Here is a 21712-nt window from a genome sequence, read left to right as displayed (position 1 = left end):
TTCGTTCCCACATGCAAACCAATTTCAACAACCACCTACCTAGTTCGACCAACAACCACCAAAGCGTTCTTGGGAAGATCAATTCAGTGCTCTTTTGCAAGGTCAGACTGCTATCAATGAGCAACAAACTCAGATGATGAATGATATCAGAAATCAGTTGGGCAAGTTGACAACTACGGTGGATTTGTTACAACAAGAGAAGGGGAAGTTCCCTACTCAACCTCAACCTAATCCGCAGCTGGATTCTAATCCGTCTTCTCAAGGTCTTCACTTTGCTAGCTCTTCGGTGAATTTCCCAGAGCAAGCAAAGGCTATTATTTCTCTTCAAAGTGGCAAGACGATAGACAACCAAGTGGTGATGCTTCCGGAACCTACCTTGTTACCTTCGCCTATCGAACGTTCAATTCCAATCATTGGGGAATCTCCCAAGGAAACAAGCAAGGAGACTCTTGAAGAAGAAGAAAAGGGTAAAGGCAAGAACAAGGAAAGTGTATCGGACCCTCAAGTTATTTCAACACCGGCTCTGTATCCTAATCGTTTGAAGGCCTTGGCGAAACCAAACTATAATGTGGAGTTGCATGAATTATTCAATCAAGTGAAGATCAATATTCCTCTCATGGATGCGGTTAAGCAAATTCCCTCATATGCCAAGTTTCTTAAGGATTTGTGTACTCGGAAGCGCAAGCTTAATGTTCAAAAGAAGATATTCCTTACTGAGCAAGTGAGTTCTATCATTCAAACGAATATCACGCCTAAGTACAAGGATCCGGGGAGCCCTACTATCGCTGTCACAATTGGAGGGAAGCGTATCGAACAAGCCTTACTTGATCTTGGTGCTAGTGTTAATCTACTTCCGTACTCTATTTATCAAGAGCTTGGTTTGGGGGAGATGAAGCCTACTCATGTCACACTACAGTTGGCCGATCGAAGTGTTCGTGTACCAAGAGGAGTAATGGAAGACATTTTAGTCCAAGTTGATCAATTTATCTATCCGGTGGATTTCGTGATTCTTGATACAAATCCGACCGACTCTTCTGCTGCCTCTACTTCGGTGATTCTTGGGAGACCTTTTCTAGCCACGGCGGATGCAATTATCAATTGTCGAAATGGACTTCTCAATATGACCTTCGGTAACATGAAGATGGAGGTCAATGTTTTTAATGTGGGCAGTCAAATGGGAGATGACGAGAATGTGAATGAAGTGAGCTTCATCGACACTCTTGTAGAAGAACACGTGGACGAGTTGCTCTATAGTGATCCTTTGGAAGTTGCTCTGACAACCGAAGAGGCCGAATTTCTTGAGTCTTCTGAAGTGAGTTATTTGTGTGCATTGCTCGATAAGGATGAAGTTTGTGCCATGACCTCTTGGACTCCAAAATTTGAAGAGTTTGAAGAATTACCCCCAATAGAGAAGAAGGTTCTTCCCTCTCTTGTGGATGCCCCTTTATATGATGATCCGGGGGGAAAACGCCTCACCGCTAAAGTTGTCTCTTTCGATCTCCCGTATCTTGATTCTTCCCTGGAGGACTTACTCCTTGCTCAAGAGATGAACATGCTTGAAACGTCGGGCGGCTACTATGAAGATCCGATAGAAAAACCTCTCACCACTAAGGAAATGGATGCCGAAGTGGATTACTTGTATTCGTTGTTGGCTAAACAAGATGCTTATGGACCAATCTTTGAAGAGGTGGAACCCATGGAAGCTACAACTATCCCTTCGAGTTCTCCATGCCTTGATCCTCTCACCGCTAAAGAAATGAATAACGAGGTACATTTCTCACACTCTTTGTTAGAAAAACAAGATGCATGTGGGCCTATTCTTGAGAAGTTGTCAATCATAGAACCAATTGATTTTGTTTGGGCTATGCACTTGGTGGAACTTAAGTTTTTAAAACGAATTCGGCAATTGCTTTACTCAAAGTATCTTATCTTGTGGTATGGTCGAGTTCAATTTTTGGCAAAGAGTGTAGAATGGGGTGTTATGTTTATTATATTAGCTCTTAATGACATAATAACTATTAAACCATCATGTGGACAAACATATTTTCTCTTTCTTTCACTTATTGTCACACTCTTTTTCTCTCTCTCATTTCTTTTTCACTTTCAACGGTCTAGTATAGCCATCCATTTCTTACCCCACCGGTAAGGGATGGGAAGAAAAGTATGACTCGTGTGATCGCGTGATGATCGGGTGGTGCATTTCATTCTGTTTTGCATATTTTTATTTGCTGTTAATTATTTTTTGTTTTTCTTTATTTTCTGTCTTTTCATTTTTGTTTTATTTGAAACCGGATAACACGGGCCGGTGGTTCTAATGTCATTTGTTTTGTGGAAAGTCATTCTCTTAAGTCTTCTGCAAGGTTTATTTGCTATCACACCAGCCTTGGTAGTTTGGGTCTAAAGCCGGAGCGAGTGAGGCGTTCAAGAGCCCTAAGCATGGGTGTGGCTAAGCGCCGTGGTTGTTAGTCCGATAAAGCTTTGGATATGGCCCAGTGTGACTAGCTATGGTTCCGAGTTGGCAGAACCGAAGGAGTAAACCCTGGAAGCATGGCTGGAGCAAGACATTGACATGAAATCCTCCAACTTGGTCAGATGGAAATCCAAGGAAAAAGATTCATAATCAGATTGGACATTAACAAGTTCGAAAGTTCCATGGAGTAGAAGAAACTTTTAGATTGATCAGATAAGGCAACATTTAGAAGAACAAATCTGAGCATATAACAAATTTGGAGATCGAGTAAATTCTTAGCTTGGTTACAACGCATTTCTTTCTGAGTTGTTTGAATAGGAATTGGGTTCAGAGGCAAGGGGCATGGAAGAAGAGCATGATCAATTTTTCTAATTTGTACATACACTGAACACACTAAAGCCGAATGAAATCAGGTTCACAAAAGAGTTTGAAAGGACTTGAAAAGAGAATTGCAAAGAGTCTAGGAATTAATCAAGGTACTCATATGCACATCTTAGAATATATGATGAGGGCAGAACACAAGAAAGAGATTTCACCATTAGAATTCACAAGAAGCTAACGAAACAAAATTGTACGAAGGCTCAAAAGAAGACCACAAGGACTAATTGAATCAAAGTTTCACCATAGACTTCAAAAGAATTCACATGAAGCAATAGATTCAAAATTTTGCATCATAGTTCAAAGGAAGTTGAATATGGATTTTGTTGAGAGTTTAGAGACTAATTTAGATATTTTTCTTGAAATTGCGTCGGCCTAACGCATTTCAAACCAAACATCCAAGACTAGTCATCTGATAAAGGCAGAAAATAATTTGGAGAACAATAATCAGTGTTCAAGGGCTGTACGGTACAGTCAGAGAGTAATACCTTTCATCCTGCAATGTGATGAGAGCTGCGAACAATTATTGGAGTTCAAACTTCAAACAATCGATGGAACAATTCTCCTATTTCATTCCAGAATAAAAGACAGTAGTAGAGATGATTATTTTCAAAAAGGTAAAGGCAATGAATACGATCTAGATTCATTTGGTCCATGTTCAATACTAAGAAATTCAACAGAGTAAATGATGCTAAGAAATAGGCAACGTTGACTCAAAATGTGCTCACCAAATTCATGTTTGATCATAAGAACCCAAAGGAGGAGGTGACGCCAATGAAACAAATGAGACTCATCAATCAAGAGAAATATTGTATGTCATCAAAAAGATCGAACAAAAATATCTTATGTCAAGAGGACTTTACTAACAATGTTGACAGTTGACACAATGAGCAAAACGAATAGGCTTCATCTATAATGAGTGTGATCTTGTAGCTCTAGATTCTTGGGAGAGGTACACTCAATACCTATGCTTCCACTGCGCACTCTGATTACTTTTTTTTTTCAATCGTTTCTTTTCTCTTTTTATGATATATTTTGGAGATATAATTTACTCAGGTTATCTCATATGGGAATTTTAGCATCCTATCTCATACCTTCCGTTAAAATACAAATAATGCCTTAATGCTGACTTCTTTCTAAGATCCACATAATAACGCCTTAACGTTGACTGCTTTCTAGGATCCACATCTCATAATTTCACATAATCTATTTGTAGAGACCCGTAAATTTCTTTATTAAATTTTAATGTTTTATTAAGGGATAAGTGATGGTTTAATGTGAAAATGGTGGTTGCGGGTGAATGTGCAAGAATGTGGGAGATGTGGATGTTGGTGTAATTTGGTGTATAAATGTGTGTGTGTGTGGCAGGGGATTTATTTCCCCTCTCCATCGCTCGGTCTCTCCCCCTCTCCCGACTCTCTCTCGGCTCTCCTCATCTCTCTCACTCTCTCACCCAAAAAAACTCTGCTCCAAACTCAAAACCCATAACAATCAACCTCAACTCCATCTTCTACTTGCGTATTCGGGCTCGTATTGCGTTGAATAGAGCTCGGTTCGGTGTATTTAGCTCGGTTGGGATTCTGAAAGCTAGGGCTTGCTCAATCTCTTTGGTTTTGGCTTGGATACTCGAGGTAGGGAATTCTACCTCTCTTTATATGTTATTTGAGTGTTCTTGTATCATTTTTGAGCTTGTGTTGTTGGTTATTGAGATTGGATTGAAATCTGAAAATCCTGTCAAAAATTGTTTGGAAAACACTCTCCCTACCGGTAGGAACTTCTTGCCTACCGGTAGGACAAGTAAGAACTTTTTTCCTCAACCAGCTCAAACGTACTGCAGCAGCTCAAAAGCTGCTCAACGTATCAACTTTCTACCGGTAGGTCAAGCTGCTCAAGGTGCTCTGATATTCATTCACCTACCGGTAGAACTTGTTTCCCTACCGGTAGGCCAAGTACAAAGTCGTTTCGTTCAAAATGTTGGCTCTTCTGTTTGCAGTTTCTACCGGTAGGATTTCTTTACCTACCGGTAGGCCAAGTACAAAGTCGTTTCGTTCAAAATGTTGGCTCTTCTGTTTGCAGTTTCTACCGGTAGGATTTCTTTACCTACCGGTAGGCCAAGTACAAAGTCGTTTCGTTCAAAATGTTGGCTCTTCTGTTTGCAGTTTCTACCGGTAGGATTTCTTTACCTACCGGTAGGTCAAGTGCTGAATTCTTCTCTTCTACCGGTAGGATTCAAGCACCTACCGGTAGGTGGTTGAGCTGCTACAGTGTCTTCCAGCAGCTTTTCATATGTTCTTCCAAACCACTTTCTGGAGCCTTTCATCGACTCTATTGGGTTCGTTTACGCATCATTTCTAGTGTTAGGAGAATAATACATATTTCATACCTAAAAACGTGCCCAATGGACTTGAATGAACTTAATGGGTTAATTATCACGGAAACTAGGATAGACGGATTGACGTTAATGGATTACGGATAAAATGTGATATGTTACCGCCTAAATTGAACCGAAAACCACAGTGAGCAATTGATGCGTGGGGTATGGGTTTAACTTGAAGTAAAAGGTTAGTAGATTGCTAAAAGGGGAATTAATGACGGTTTCAGAATAGGTGAATGATAAGATGACATAAAAGGTAGCTATTCAATGAAACGAGAAACATGTAATGTAAAGGTTGATTTCTGTTGAACCTGAAGCTGAGAACCAAATGTGTGATTTGGATATACGGGGTCCCGAGTACCCGAAACATGGATCGGACATACGGGGTCTTAAAAATCCGGAATGAGAATCGGATATACGGGGTCCCGAGAACCCGAAATGAGAATTGGATGTACGGGGTCATGGTCACCCGGAATGTAAATTGGGTATACGGGGTCCTAATGCCCGGAATGTCTTTTGATTGATATCGTGATGTGACGATGTGAAGGATTTCTTGTGTGCCCATCAAGGATCCATAGGGAATTTATGAGATACTAATCGGTAGGAATGTAACCATATGAAGCGGATGTGTGAAGATCGAAAGATGAGTAAAAAGGAATTCAAAGGACAAAGATAAGTTAATTGACAAGAGTGAAGTGTTCGTTTACGTTCTGAATTTCTAATAAAATGCTCGTGTCTTACCCATGCTCCTTTGTTATCCGAAAGTCTATGTTTCATCGGCATCTTTCATCTCATTTGCATATAGAGTTTGCGTAGACTTTTCTACTGGGCCTTATATTATTTTCAGGTGCTAACCCGGATCAGTAGCTTGCATGACTGGAACACTTGAAGTGTGGACATACCCCTTTTTGAAAGCTACTCGACGGAGTTACCTAGTCATCTTTGAAAATTTATTTTGAAAGATGTATTTGTAACTTAAGTTGTGATTCTTTTGATTAAGGAATATTTGTAAACTCTTAACTCTCTTGACACTTGATACTTAAGTTAATTTGGGCCGTTGAGCCAATGATGTAATATTTTGGGAACTATTGGAATTTGAAATGCAATTACGGAAATGGGAATACTGGACTCTTTTGGGTATCGTACGAAATAATTGTGAGGTCTTATTTATGAAAATCATTTGTAATTATGTTAAAAATTGAGGACGTGACACTATTCCTTGCTTTTTATGTAATTTTTGACTACATTTTAACAGTTCACATTACCCATATTCACAAGAGCTTCCTTTAATGAACAACGTTGAGTCTAGAATAAGTATCAAGCCAAGCCATGATCTACTTAGTGTCCATAAGGGTTTTCTCATAGCTATTCTTGGTTACTTTCCAACTATAAGTTAGCCAATATCACGGTTGATTTACTCATTTAAATGCCAGGTTGCTAAGTTAAATCAAAATATGTCATGACCAACGATTCACAGATGGTATCTCCCTTTAGGATCTTTCTTCTTAACTAGCTTCATTTCTTGAAGTACCCAAGATAATAATTCTCCATCAACCACGGTCAAACTTGGGCCATCATTTATAAACATGAGGTTACGTTAAAGATAGAAAGATAAGCACATAAGACACATAAAGTTTTGTGCGCAAATTGTGAAGCTAAACTCCTAAAGCTCTGGATTTTTTTTTTTAAAGAAATTCGTAAACTAATGCTCTGATACCACTTCTGTCACGACCCAAAATCTACCTTGGAAGTCATGACCGGCCAAGCGGGTGTTAAGCCGCCGAAGGCCTGCTCATATTCTAGTTTAGGGATTTCTCGCATCATTGCCAATTAAAACCATATAAGCAAAGAATGCGAAAGCGTAGAATAAATAAGATAATCCCAGAGCTTCTAAGTGTACAATTATAATAAATACAAACCATTAGACACCACTTGATTCTCCACGGTTATTCTAGAACCTCATTCAGTCCACAACTTGCTATCTACCTTAACCTGAAAAATTGAAAAGGTTTTCATAAGCCGAAGCTCGGGTGAGAAACGTATACCAAGGTTACAAGTTTGACCATGGAAATACCCCACATTATAAAATAGTTCAAAGCAACATTTCAAATATTTCGTTGACCATCCAGTACATGCATTTTTGTCCGAAAGCTCATTTCTTCGGTCCAAGAGATGGACCCTTTTTATTTCATTTTTCTTTCAACTTTTGCACTTTTGAGTGATAATAGCATTCAACGGTATTTTTGCCAGTCGGTTGGGGAGCGACCCCATTGAAGAGTGGTAAGATATCATTACCCGGTGATGCCTGGCTGCATCTCCTACCTTATTACTTCACGCCACTAGTATCTTTACCCATCCCCTAGCGCTCGGGACACCGTTCGAATGAATCATATTATCACGAGCATGTACTAGCAACCAGTAAAATTCAAGTTTCCAAAACATATTGTCGTGGTCTAATTTAACTTAGACTCAAAAGATTTATAAATCAGCCATCGCATGCATTAACATCAATTAAACCCAATAGGAAGTTCAAATTCCATATTTTTCAGCAAAATCAAGCAACATCTCATTCCAAAATTTCAGAAAATACATGTAACTAAAGTATGCCCAACTCACCAAAAAGAAGTAGCGGCCACTTTACATGCGTCACCTCACTTCACACAATACTTCCACCTTTGAATTCTTGGGTGCTACGCTAAAGACTTGGTTCGTTCTTGTACTTATCCCTTGAACCAACCTATTGCAATTACTTTGTGTCACAACGCGTTCAAAACTGTAATTGAAATATTTTTAGACCTTCTCGATTGTGAGTCAGCCTACTGGGCAACAGAAAAGGTTCGGGATTATGGGTCTGCTATTCTTAATCAAGTTACCCAGAGAACTAGACTTTGTTTAGCAATTAAGTTATCTGCATTTTTATAGAACCGGTAAGCTCTTACTAATTGAAATTGTAATTGCTTGAAAGTTCTTTTAATCTACTGATGTAATTGAATTTAAATAGAGGAACCACACTTTATTTACTAATTAGGTGATTTACAAACTAAAACATATATATACATCCACTGATTCCTCCCTTTTGATTCACACACACACATTCTAATTTTATACTAGATGCAAACATACGCAGCATACTTCTCGAACAGCAGCGGCGGTGCCGTTGCTATTCCTACTTCTGGTTTTGGCCGCAGAAAAAGGGAAAAACGGAATGGGAAAGTCCGCCGGGACTGCCGTCGCGTGCGGTGGTCTGCGTAGGGAAAAGAGAGAGAAGAGGAAAGAGGAATTTACCCAAAGAATTTCCTGAACGGCAAGCAGTGGTGCGGAAAGATGTACGGTTGATTGGAAGGAAAAGGCACTTCGCCAATTCGCCTCCAATTCCTTTATACCGTTTTATCTCTCTTTCTTTTTTCCTATTTCTTTGGCAATTAACAGCATATATGGCTATTAGTTATTTTGAGAGGTGAAATATACTGATGATTCATCCTTACCTTAGGGGATATTTGGACACTTGTAACAGTTGGACTTCCTAGCTTGGATACGTGGTGCTAGGGTAAATGGTTTACTAAACTTAATTTTGCTATTTACTAAAATTTATTCTGATTCAATTATTCATGTCCGAGTTCCGAACTCAAAAAATATTACAACGTAGACTAATTAAAATGTGTAGATCATTACGATGTAGTTCGCTTTCTAAAGAAAAGTATTGAACCCCTAAAATTATATCATGCTATCCTCATGTTTTAAAAACGTCGACTGAAAATATTCCCTTAACCGTAATCACTTATTTATTTATTTATTTTTAAAAAAATATTGTAACCTAATTAGAGTCACATAAGTGCATTTTTAGAAATCGGGGTTTACATGTATTGAACAAGACGGTTAGTTGCTCGTGGATGGGTTGGCACTAGTTAGTTGACCCAACCATCATGTCCGAACCAACGTACTGAACCAATATGACACTTCGTAGGAGATTATGCTGTGTCACAAATGGGCACGATATTTATCTGAACCAAGGTGTCCAATCCTCAGGATCCAAGTAGCCAAGCAGTAGTAACATCAACTGGGAGGTCGGGCCAATCACTTTGGCCGAACGACCTTTTGTGTCTGAACCCTGATATTTCGTCCCACTACAAAACCCTAACGAGGTACATGCTACTCAGCTCTTAAACCCTAGTCCTGTACTTTCTCTCTTGAGCGCATACTTGCTAGACTATCGGAGTGCCTTTCTGGTTGGCCTTTGACCGGTTTGGCACTAACCTTGCGCTACCTGTGCAGGCTAAGGTGGACGAAGCTAGGTCGCACAAGAGGTTAACCAGAGGACTCGACGAGGGACCTTTCCGATCATCAACCCTCATAATTAGGCTTTTTGGAACTTGGACAGCATCGTCCTGTATTTTGATTTCCACTCTGTTTGTGTTACGACCTGGCATTTTTATTTATTTAATTAATTATGTCACCATTTATTATATGTGTGTTATGGTTGGGTCCTAATTAATCATTTTGGGCATGCTATGGGTAATATTGACACGATTGTAATATTTGGAGTAGGATATTGATTTTGGATAAAATAGTGATACTGGATGGTTATTATGTTAGTTTTTATTAGGCTGGATTAGATTATTAATAGAGAAGTATATTTTTTTCTATTTACTTATCTAAATTCTAATTACCGAATTAGCTAGAGTTTAGGGTAACGTGAGATATTGGTGGTTTTGGAGTATAGGTATACTAGTGATTGCCCGTGCCTACGGCACTACGCAGCCGGTTGGAATTGAAATTACCTTTTGAATCTTGATAATGGCTCAAAATATTATTTCAATTTTTAGGTAGTTACAAATTGCTGGAAATTAACCTATTTTTCTTGAATGGCGAAGATTTTTTTTTATTGATATAAAAAAAGGATTACCCCGCGACAATCATTTGCAACTCAGCACAAATTTGAAAAAATAAAAAAGGAACAGTACAAAGCAAAAAAGGAAAAGAGTTTTCAGATCACAACTTTGCATAAGATGTGCATAAATCAAAATTAGTATTGATCCAAGCTACCAAGGTATTGTCCATAAGCCATAGCAAGCAAGCATTTTGGTATTGAATCATGTAAACATCATAAAGGTGTCCCTAGAGATGGTACAACGGGAAGGGGAAAAAACAAAATGGAGGTACAAAATGAAGGTGAAATAGAAACCGAGTCTTCCATCAAAGTTCCTTATACAATCCTTGAGTAAAGAGTGTGTGGAAGGATCCAAATTCAGTTCCTGAAAAGTGAGAATCAAGAATACCAAATATTAGATAGAAATATGAGGAAACATGAACTAACTACGATAAATTGGACATTAATCCACAAAATTTTTCTAATACAGTTTAACAATTTAACCCGCTTCGAACATAACCGCCTACCTAATGTACGGGTGTTTAGCCCGCTTATGGAGGAGAGTGTGGCTACACGTGTGTTGAAGGTATAAATAAAGGGACAACAATTCAGGATGATCATGACAAAAGAACACAATAAACTGAATTTATGGGATCGAATAGCAAAATTTTTTTTCCTCCTCGTCTAACTTTAGTCTTCAAGATATTTAAACGTGTGCATGAATAAATTAAAACTTGCATCTGGATAAATAAAAATTGTACCTTTTACTATAGCAAAACCTCGGGATACACAATGTTTGTCGTAGAACGGGATGTATCATTGGAGAGAAGAACACTTGTACGATCACCAGATGTGCATCTAGAAAACGCTACATATAATTGTCCATGACTAAAAACTGGAGTATGCAAATCAATTCCAACAAAATTGACAGACTGTCCTTGAGATTTATTAATAGTCATTGCATATGCCAATCTGACTGGAAATTGACGCCTTGTCATCTCAAAAGGCATTTCAGAAGAAGAGGGTGTCAAGGATATCCTTGGAATAAAGACCAAATCGCCAAATTTATCTCCAGTTAAAATTTGAGCTTCGATTATGCGATTTGCACATTTGACAATCATTAATCGAGTGCCATTACATAACCCAGCCTTTGGAGCGATGTTTCTCAATAACATTATTGGGCAACCAACTTTCAAGTCCAATTTAAAAGGAGGCAAACCAGAAGGATTCAATGAGTTCAAGTACTCATTAGGATACCGGTTTGTGATAGTACGATCATGTGCATCATCAAGGGACATTTTGTCTGCTGCATAATAAGTGGTAGTATCCCTTGGAAAAACATTCAATGCTGCAAGATTGATGTCACTAACATCATCATTTTGGGCAGAAAGAATTGTGCGTTCATTAAGGAAAGTCGGTGTTACAGTACCCACTACAGCCAGGTGCGGATACACAGTAAATAATAACTCACTAACGGATCTGCACTTTTGTATTGTTGACGGAAGCTCTACTATTTCTTCTGGATTGGTCCCAATCTAAAAGTATAATATAGATAGTCAAGACAATGAAGCAACAACGAAATGAAAAGTACTTTTGATTTTCTTAAAAAAATTAGAGGAGTACATTTTTCAAGAATTCTGCAAAATTTGAATTCTCAAGGTCTGTGTTAATTAAGCGCATGTTCAAATTCAATGTCAAAATGTGCATACGATTCCATAGTACAGAACGTCTTAACGATGCTCCCACAATTTGCTCGCGAACTCCTTTTGGTATGACTGGTAGAATTTGTCGAAAGTCTCCCCCGAGAACAACAGAGATACCCCCAAATAGCTTATTATTATCGCAAATGTCTTGGAGTGTGCGATCAACTGCTTCGATACAATATCTATGTTGCATAGGGACTTCATCCCATATAATCAATGTTGCTTTTCTAAACAACTCTGCCTGTAAAGATTGTTTGCTAAACGAACAAAATGAGTCTTCCAATACATCCAATGGAATGGAAAATGTTGAATGTGCAGTGCGACCTCCTACCAATAATAATGAAGCGATACCAGATGAAGCAACGCTGACTACGACGTGTCCAAGGCTACAACATTTTGTGGCAACAGTATTGTACAAAAAGGTCTTTCCAGTTCCAGCACCCCCATTTAGAAAGAAAGTCGTTCCTTTATTCTCAAACACCGAGGTGGTGATTGCAGTATAAGCGGCACGTTGGTCTTCATTGAGACTTTCAACATTGATATTCGCATCTGAACGCTGGGCATCAGAAATGAGTTGTTGATGCTCCAATATCAATCTGTTACCCACTACTATACTCCAATTCACAATAGGCAATGGCATGGGAGGAAAGTCTTTTAAATTTTTACCTGATTCCTGAAGCAATTCGTCCAAGAGATATAAACCGTAATCCTCAATCTGTGCTGCAGTTGGATTTGGAATGGAAAATAATACTTGAATTTTAAACGCTAGATCATCACAAATATGCGTTGCAAATTTTTCCCATAATGCAGCCAGTTGCGATGGAGAACATTGGGTGAGAATAACACAAAACAACCTACGCAACTGGTATCCAATTTTCATAATTGCAGCTTCTTCAAGACGTTGCACCCATTCTTCGTCATCTTCCAGAAGTCCTCTTGCAATACATGCTGATTTGAATGTGTCATGCAAAATATTATTGAATGTGCGTAAACATTCATATGATTCTGGTCCTCTAACAACACCCAGTAGGAGACGTAAATAAAATATTTCACCAGCATTAGGGCTAATAAAGTACATTCTTCCAATTGCAAAACCCCTTTCTCTTGGTTTCCACCTCTTTTCTGATTTTATCCAAACAAAATGTTTGTGGAAATTCTTGATAGGTGAATACACGTGCATCTACATTTGCTTGACAATATGCAAAAAAACCAGTTAATGTTGTAATATCTTGCTCAGCCCTGGCAACAATGTCTTGCATTGATTCTTCAGTGTTAAATAGGCTATTATGTTTTCCAGGTAAATGAAGTGCCAAACGTACCACTGTTGGAATCTCTTCATGCATAGAATGACCGAATAGCCGCCAAGCTGCTTCTACTGGACCAATATACCTTGCATCGAGATATTCCTTGATCTCATCTATTAGTCCCAACACCATCGTTGCACGATCATTACCTTTGTAGATGTACTTATGGATATATTTGACACATCTCATTCCCGCGCAGACTTCCACATTGATATGACAATTGAATAGTCTAGAAAGGTAAGCGTTGTACGGAACAACATCCCTGTTATCAACCGGTTGACCCCTAACAATATACACCTGACCATCATTACGACGTCGATAGATTGGATATCCATCTTGGTCCAGTGTAGTTGTTTCCGAAAAGGCTTTGGGATATTTCTTAGTGCATTTTCCATTTTCCATACATGCTGCTTGAGGATTTCGAGCACCACATGGTCCATGTACCATGCAACCCTTAACAATATTAAAAAACAAAAAATCATAGTTAGGATATAGAAAAGACCAACAAAAAAAATAAAAAGATGTTCTTATTTGTTTGTTCATACCTTAACAGTATCAAAAAGTGAAGGGTCTTCTATAGGATCTGGCAATTCAGCACATACTACTTTATCGACCTGAGCACTTGTATGTATTTTGTCTGAACCTAGAAGAAACAAAAGTAAATGCATATGCGGTAGCCCCCGTTTTTGGTACTCAATTGTATAAACATATCCAACAACTTTGCCAAACACCTGCTTCTTTTTTATCTCACTCATCAAACATTTTCGCTTCAACTCAAAAACACATGCAACCAAATCTGGACGATCAACAGCTTTCTGATGTGGTAGCAAAGCCTCAGTAATTTCAGGCCAATTGGGATTGGCAGTCATTGTTAGGAAAATGTCTGGATGTTGATTGTGTCGTGTGATAGCCATTGAGTCTTGAAATATTTGGAACATATATCTGGGACATCCAGGGAACGAAGATGGCAAAATAATACGTTTACCAACTTGACCAGGCCCTAACCCATCAGGACAAATATCTGCGAGATCCTGGTAAAGTTCGGATCGAATTTTTCCTTGATTCAGCCTATGAAAGTTCAATCGATTTTGCTCAGTTGCTGCCCAAGCATCTACGATAAACTCTTGGAATAGTTTCTCAGCTCGTAAAATGGTTGAGTACTCTGAGTCTCGTTGAAACAAACGAAAGCTATAAAATTCCATTTGAGTCAGTCTTTTATTTGTGTATTGTTTGGTTCGTACATCCCAATGTCTCATCTCAGGTTCCCATCCAAGCTCACCACGGGGAAACAATAGAACATAATGCAATGGTAAATAAGCCGGGTGACATTCATTAACTCGCATTAGCCTATTATTTCCTCTCAAATGCAACACAATATCTCTCATTCCACTTTTCTCTGTTCCATCGCCAGGTAGAATTATTGCAATCTCATCTGTTGTTGGGAGATTATACCTCCGACGATCGGTTGACGAACTGTAATGAAGATAAGCAGGTAAATTTTGTCCCACTGATTCGGATTGATTCAAAATCTCAAAAGCTCGAAGAAATTTAACAGGAAACGGATTAAATGCCAACAAACTATCTTGAATTGTCTTGAGGACATCTCTTCTCAAGTGCGGATTTCTGTGATTGCGAGCATTTAGAGCAGACTCAGGGTCGTATATGTACAGTTGAGAATAAATTGCTTCATTCCCTAGCTGTGGCAGCAATGATCCTGTTCGATGACGTAATTCACCATGGATAGTGAACGATAAAGGCCCTCTTCCATTAAGCACTCTTGTATCTAATTTAGCACCAAGACTTGTAAAAGCATTAGTTGCATTATACTCTCGACTATGATGACGAAATGATTTTGATTGCTCATCATTGCCATCGTATAACTCTTGTAGCGCCAATGGCGGTGCAATAAGGGATGGTAGCTTAATCTTTCCTTGAAGGCAGCAAGTTCCAAAAAGTGGATGTATTAAAGATGAATTGGTCAATTTTTCACCCATCCAATGCAAGGCTTTACAATGAAGACATGATACATCCATCCTCCCGAGATAATGACGATTGAGATATCTATTAGTTTGAGGATCAACCCCTACGTTTGTAGATTCATCCTCCTCTAACTCATCATCAATAGATTGATTTTCAGAAGGTAGCCTACACATACATGCTAATACATATGTGAAGTAAAAAAAAAAAAGGTATAGAAATTGAAACATATCAAAGACAAATGAAAAAATAGATTGATTTCCAGGAGGTAGCCTACATATACATGTTAACACAAACGTGAAGTAAAAACAGACAAAAAAAGGTATAGAAATAGAAACATATCAAAGACAAATGAAAAAAATTTACCGATGAATTGGAGCTAAAGATATGTCCGGCATAGCTAGAAGTTCTTCGTCAATATTCCGTGGAGGAGTTGCCACGGCTAGAAACTCTTCCTCGAGATTCCGAGGAGGCATTGTAGGATGACATATTTCAGAATCAGATTCTTCGATAATGCTCGGCATAGCTACAGATTCTTCAATATTCAATACCTCATGTTGGTGTGCATGGGATTCATGATGACATAGCATACTATCCACAGTTATTGCAGAATAGTCCCTCAAATTTGGTGTTTTAGGAAGCACCACAACTGATGATGATTGAAAGGCATGAGAAACCATTGCTCGCTTTGGTGCTAGAATTTCTATAGATGTAGAAGTCAATTGATTGATATTTGTTGCCATCAAGCCACGTTCTAGGCATGCACGTCGACGACGACTTGGTGTTAAAGACGGAAAGAATGTGGGCCGCCTCTGTTGAATGCAGTCTCCTGCTCTCTCTCGTTCACGTCGTAAGCATTGGGCCTTTGATATAACATTATCATTAGGTGCCTACGCGGTGGATGAATTAACTTTAGAATCTTGATATAGAAAAGACAATAAAAATGATTGGTCCCAAAAAAAAAATAGGGAACTTGAAGGAATGTGTACAAAATCATACCACTTTAGGTGCAACATTTTCTTTACCTCCACAAATTGCTATTGCCTTTGCTTTTTCCTTGAAAAAGAATAATATTAACAGTATTTTAGAATGTATGTACTAACAAACTTCCTGATGTAATTAATAGACATACCCCATGCATGCAAATCTGATTCAATTCTCGCTCATCATGGATCACTACGCCAACATTCTTTTCTCGAAGAAACCTAACCTATACAATAGAAAATGAAAAACAGTGATCAATAGAAAATGAAAAATGAAGAACAATGATCAATAGAAAATAAAAAATGAAGAGTTAAAGTTTATCTTACGGTTTTTTCCAAATCACCATCCAGTAGAGATTTCTTTCCCTTGGATACACAGATGGCCTTCCCTTTCCCTTTAGAAAGTTCCATTGCTTCTGGAACACAAATTAAAAAACCCTCTATGAATCCCACACTACCGAAGTCCCCTAAAACTAAAAAGTCCGCCGAAGTGCCCTAAAACTAATCAATCCCCCCTACAGATTAATTTTAGACCATATTGGAGTGTTATTGGAGAAAGAGCGACTTTCGGCGAGCAAAGAAAGAGTGATTGGTCAAAAGCAGAAAGATCAAAAAAGCTTAAAAATCGTACCACTCGCTAAGCAAGCTTCCAATCTTGATTTTGATGAAAGTATTAAAGGGCGATTATACTCTTGCCCCTATCCCATACAATTACCTGGAAAGAGAAAAAAATGAATTAGCATCAACAACGATTGTAAAATGAAAGGTTAAACCCCCGAAGCCACTATTTCCTAGCAAAAGATGAGGAAAAAAAAACAATTTTAGAGCTCCACAAAAGATGAGAAAAAAACCCAATTTTCTACCGTGATTGAGTATTTGTCCGTGAGAATGAAAAATGAAATTGATTGCCAACGTTGGGAAAGATGGTTATGGAAAAGTCGAGTACAAAAAGGTTACCCAAAGGCTAGAATGATGGGTAACTTCAGGTTTGCAATTTAACTGGGGCTTCTCATTTTGTTGGTTTTTTCTGCCTATTATGGGTTTTTTCATGTAACCCAATTGTAGCTACTTAAAAGAGTTAGGTTTAGCAATCGGATTTTGAAAAGTGACATACATATTGGGGCATTACAAAATGGAAAAGAGGAGCAACCCAATGGTTTTCCAAGAGCCCAAAAAAACCCCTTGGGTGGAGGAGAAGAAAAACGACCCCAATCTCTAATTATTCAACTAAACCCATTCACATGTATTTTCACAAACACGTTGTAGGCATTTTCACAAACACGTAGCACAATCAAAGCACACAAAACCCAGTCACATGCAACTCTAATTATTCAACTAAACCCAGTCACAGGTGATTATGAAGTATTCTGTCTCACAATCCAACCAAAATCAAAAATACCCTGAGGCTCCATTTGGATGAGTGGATTTAAAATAAAGGGATTTGACGTCAAAAAATTTCGGATTCTCGGAAGGTTAATAATCTAAAGTTTAGAATTGAACAGAGGTGTACTTCTTGGCACATCTCCTCTAAGATAAGCAAAAGGGGTTGCTTTTCAATTACTTATGCACTCAGACAAAGATTCCCCTCCCATTCAATTCTTCTCGCATCAAAACTATTACACTTTAACTAAATGTAGCACAAAACCCAGTCACATGCATTTTCACAAACACGTAGTAGGCATTCTCCTGAACATATTTTCAGTCTCACGGACAAACATACCTTCTCAAAAGCAGAGAGGGAAGAGGGCCAAGAGGGGTTTTTTGTGGTGGTGTTCCGATGGTCGTGCGCTATCGGCTCACTGTGTCCGGGTGCGTTCCATTGCTTGGTGAGGCAGGGGGGTAGCGGGGTTGGCTAAGAAGGTGCCTCCGTGAGTCGGAGCTGCTGGTGAGAAGACAAAGGACGGTGAAGGAAAAGATGAAGCTGCTGGAAGGAAAAGATGAAGCTGCTGGCAAGGGGGCAGCGGGGTTTAGGTTTAGAACGTTTGTGGGTTTGAAACGTGGAAGGAAAAGAAGAAGTACGGTGATGGAACTGTGTAATAAAACTGTGGGCTCTTTAATGAGATGAGGAGAATGCCTCTCAGCCCTCGGATCAAATCAATCCAGACCATTCCAACAACTTGTCCCCACACCCTCCTGTTTTATAATAGAGATGTAGGCTACCTCTTGGAAATCAATCTATTTTTTCATTTGTCTTTGATATGTTTCAATTTCTATACCTTTTTTTTTTTTACTTCACATATGTATTAGCATGTATGTGTAGGCTACCTTCTGAAAATCAATCTATTGATGATGAGTTAGAGGAGGATGAATCTACAAACGTAGGGGTTGATCCTCAAACTAATAGATATCTCAATCGTCATTATCTCGGGAGGATGGATGTATCATGTCTTCATTGTAAAGCCTTGCATTGGATGGGTGAAAAATTGACCAATTCATCTTTAATACATCCACTTTTTGGAACTTGCTGCCTTCAAGGAAAGATTAAGCTACCATCCCTTATTGCACCGCCATTGGCGCTACAAGAGTTATACGATGGCAATGATGAGCAATCAAAATCATTTCGTCATCATAGTCGAGAGTATAATGCAACTAATGCTTTTACAAGTCTTGGTGCTAAATTAGATACAAGAGTGCTTAATGGAAGAGGGCCTTTATCGTTCACTATCCATGGTGAATTACGTCATCGAACAGGATCATTGCTGCCACAGCTAGGGAATGAAGCAATTTATTCTCAACTGTACATATACGACCCTGAGTCTGCTCTAAATGCTCGCAATCACAGAAATCCGCACTTGAGAAGAGATGTCCTCAAGACAATTCAAGATAGTTTGTTGGCATTTAATCCGTTTCCTGTTAAATTTCTTCGAGCTTTTGAGATTTTGAATCAATCCGAATCAGTGGGACAAAATTTACCTGCTTATCTTCATTACAGTTCGTCAACCGATCGTCGGAGGTATAATCTCCCAACAACAGATGAGATTGCAATAATTCTACCTGGCGATGGAACAGAGAAAAGTGGAATGAGAGATATTGTGTTGCATTTGAGAGGAAATAATAGGCTAATGCGAGTTAATGAATGTCACCCGGCTTATTTACCATTGCATTATGTTCTATTGTTTCCCCGTGGTGAGCTTGGATGGGAACCTGAGATGAGACATTGGGATGTACGAACCAAACAATACACAAATAAAAGACTGACTCAAATGGAATTTTATAGCTTTCGTTTGTTTCAACGAGACTCAGAGTACTCAACCATTTTACGAGCTGAGAAACTATTCCAAGAGTTTATCGTAGATGCTTGGGTAGCAACTGAGCAAAATCGATTGAACTTTCATAGGCTGAATCAAGGAAAAATTCGATCCGAACTTTACCAGGATCTCGCAGATATTGGTCCTGATGGGTTAGGGCCTGGTCAAGTTGGTAAACGTATTATTTTGCCATCTTCGTTCCCTGGATGTCCCAGATATATGTTCCAAATATTTCAAGACTCAATGGCTATCACACGACACAATCAACATCCAGACATTTTCCTAACAATGACTGCCAATCCCAATTGGCCTGAAATTACTGAGGCTTTGCTACCACATCAGAAAGCTGTTGATCGTCCAGATTTGGTTGCACGTGTTTTTGAGTTGAAGCGAAAATGTTTGATGAGTGAGATAAAAAAGAAGCAGGTGTTTGGCAAAGTTGTTGGATATGTTTATACAATTGAGTACCAAAAACGGGGGCTACCGCATATGCATTTACTTTTGTTTCTTCTAGGTTCAGACAAAATACATACAAGTGCTCAGGTCGATAAAGTAGTATGTGCTGAATTGCCAGATCCTATAGAAGACCCTTCACTTTTTGATACTGTTAAGGTATGAACAAACAAATAAGAACATCTTTTTATTTTTTTTGTTGGTCTTTTCTATATCCTAACTATGATTTTTTGTTTTTTAATATTGTTAAGGGTTGCATGGTACATGGACCATGTGGTGCTCGAAATCCTCAAGCAGCATGTATGGAAAATGGAAAATGCACTAAGAAATATCCCAAAGCCTTTTCGGAAACAACTACACTGGACCAAGATGGATATCCAATCTATCGACGTCGTAATGATGGTCAGGTGTATATTGTTAGGGGTCAACCGGTTGATAACAGGGATGTTGTTCCGTACAACGCTTACCTTTCTAGACTATTCAATTGCCATATCAATGTGGAAGTCTGCGCGGGAATGAGATGTGTATTTTCACAAACACGTTGTAGGCATTTTCACAAACACGTAGCACAATCAAAGCACACAAAACCCAGTCACATGCAACTCTAATTATTCAACTAAACCCAGTCACAGGTGATTATGAAGTATTCTGTCTCACAATCCAACCAAAATCAAAAATACCCTGAGGCTCCATTTGGATGAGTGGATTTAAAATAAAGGGATTTGACGTCAAAAAATTTCGGATTCTCGGAAGGTTAATAATCTAAAGTTTAGAATTGAACAGAGGTGTACTTCTTGGCACATCTCCTCTAAGATAAGCAAAAGGGGTTGCTTTTCAATTACTTATGCACTCAGACAAAGATTCCCCTCCCATTCAATTCTTCTCGCATCAAAACTATTACACTTTAACTAAATGTAGCACAAAACCCAGTCACATGCATTTTCACAAACACGTTGTAGGCATTCTCCTGAACATATTTTCAGTCTCACGGACAAACATACCTTCTCAAAAGCAGAGAGGGAAGAGGGCCAAGAGGGTTTTTTTGTGGTGGTGTTCCGATGGTCATGCGCTATCGGCTCACTGTGTCCGGGTGCGTTCCATTGCTTGGTGAGGCAGGGGGGCAGCGGGGTTGGCTAAGAAGGTGCCTCCGTGAGTCGGAGCTGCTGGTGAGAAGACAAAGGACGGTGAAGGAAAAGATGAAGCTGCTGGAAGGAAAAGATGAAGCTGCTGGCAGGGGGGCAGCGGGGTTTAGGTTTAGAACGTTTGTGGGTTTGAAACGTGGAAGGAAAAGAAGAAGTACGGTGATGGAACTGTGTAATAAAACTGTGGGCTCTTTAATGAGATGAGGAGAATGCCTCTCAGCCCTCGGATCAAATCAATCCAGACCATTCCAACAACTTGTCCCCACACCCTCCTGTTTTATAATAGAGATTAGACTAGTGCTATTGTCTTTCAAACGTTTAGTGAGAAAAGAGCAGCAACGGCTCCAGAAGAGTCTCGAAGTGGTCTTCTTTGGGTTATCGATCAGAGGTAATTTTCTCCTTCATTTCTTTTGTTGTGACGTATATTTGTTCCATGGATTGGTCAGACCCTTGGGTTGGAGCCTAGTTTAATGGGTTTTTTCAGGAGAGAGAGAAAGAACATCATCATGGTGAGGCGGTGTGCGGCGTGGTGTGTGTTTGGCGGTGATCGATGGTAGTCAATTGGGAACTACTAAAATATTGGATATTTGTGGAATGAATTGAATATAAATACCAGTGGTGGAATTAAATGGTTTCGATGGTGTAAGCTAGATTAATTTGATGCAGGTGGGTATTTGTGGATCGTGCAGATGGGTTTCGGCACTTGGAGGGGGCATTGGGTTCATGTGTACGTGGAACTTGGACTTGGGAATTAGAGTTTTAGGTTTGCTAGTTGTCTTGTAACTTGGGTAATTAGTCTAGGTTAGTTAAATA

The 21712-nt window shown here is 39.0% G+C and overlaps 3 protein-coding genes across 4 annotated transcripts; 1 reads left to right on the top strand and 2 right to left on the bottom strand.

Moving 5' to 3' along the window:
* Positions 1 to 11722: 11722 nt before the first annotated feature.
* LOC131330073 (uncharacterized) lies at positions 11723 to 13768 on the bottom strand. Its single transcript, XM_058363569.1, has 2 exons — positions 13642 to 13768; positions 11723 to 13549 (listed from the first exon to the last, which is right to left on the bottom strand). Exons 1-2 carry the CDS (start codon positions 13762 to 13764, stop codon positions 12857 to 12859), a joined length of 816 nt encoding a protein of 271 aa, XP_058219552.1. The 5' UTR covers positions 13765 to 13768; the 3' UTR covers positions 11723 to 12856.
* Positions 13769 to 15293: 1525 nt separating this feature from the next.
* LOC131330077 (uncharacterized) lies at positions 15294 to 17913 on the bottom strand. Of its 2 annotated transcripts, XM_058363576.1 has the most exons (6): positions 17777 to 17913; positions 16688 to 16771; positions 16384 to 16472; positions 16206 to 16283; positions 16073 to 16129; positions 15294 to 15963 (listed from the first exon to the last, which is right to left on the bottom strand). In XM_058363576.1, the coding sequence occupies exons 3-6, from the start codon at positions 16465 to 16467 to the stop codon at positions 15436 to 15438; spliced, it is 747 nt and encodes a 248-aa protein (XP_058219559.1). In that variant the 5' UTR covers positions 16468 to 16472; positions 16688 to 16771; positions 17777 to 17913; the 3' UTR covers positions 15294 to 15435. The 2 variants fall into 2 exon arrangements, with proteins under 2 accessions (XP_058219559.1, XP_058219560.1); XM_058363577.1 differs by lacking the exon at positions 16688 to 16771 and having other exon boundaries at positions 17777 to 17892.
* Positions 17914 to 17971: 58 nt separating this feature from the next.
* On the top strand, positions 17972 to 21103 carry LOC131328593 (uncharacterized). Its single transcript, XM_058361519.1, has 4 exons — positions 17972 to 18036; positions 18317 to 19916; positions 20009 to 20281; positions 20741 to 21103. The coding sequence occupies exons 1-4, from the start codon at positions 17972 to 17974 to the stop codon at positions 21101 to 21103; spliced, it is 2301 nt and encodes a 766-aa protein (XP_058217502.1).
* Positions 21104 to 21712: the final 609 nt, after the last annotated feature.

This window comes from Rhododendron vialii, chromosome 6a (genome assembly GCF_030253575.1).
Source record: "Rhododendron vialii isolate Sample 1 chromosome 6a, ASM3025357v1".
Classification (NCBI taxonomy): Eukaryota; Viridiplantae; Streptophyta; class Magnoliopsida; order Ericales; family Ericaceae; genus Rhododendron; species Rhododendron vialii.
This window is presented reverse-complemented; position numbering and strand designations above follow the sequence as displayed.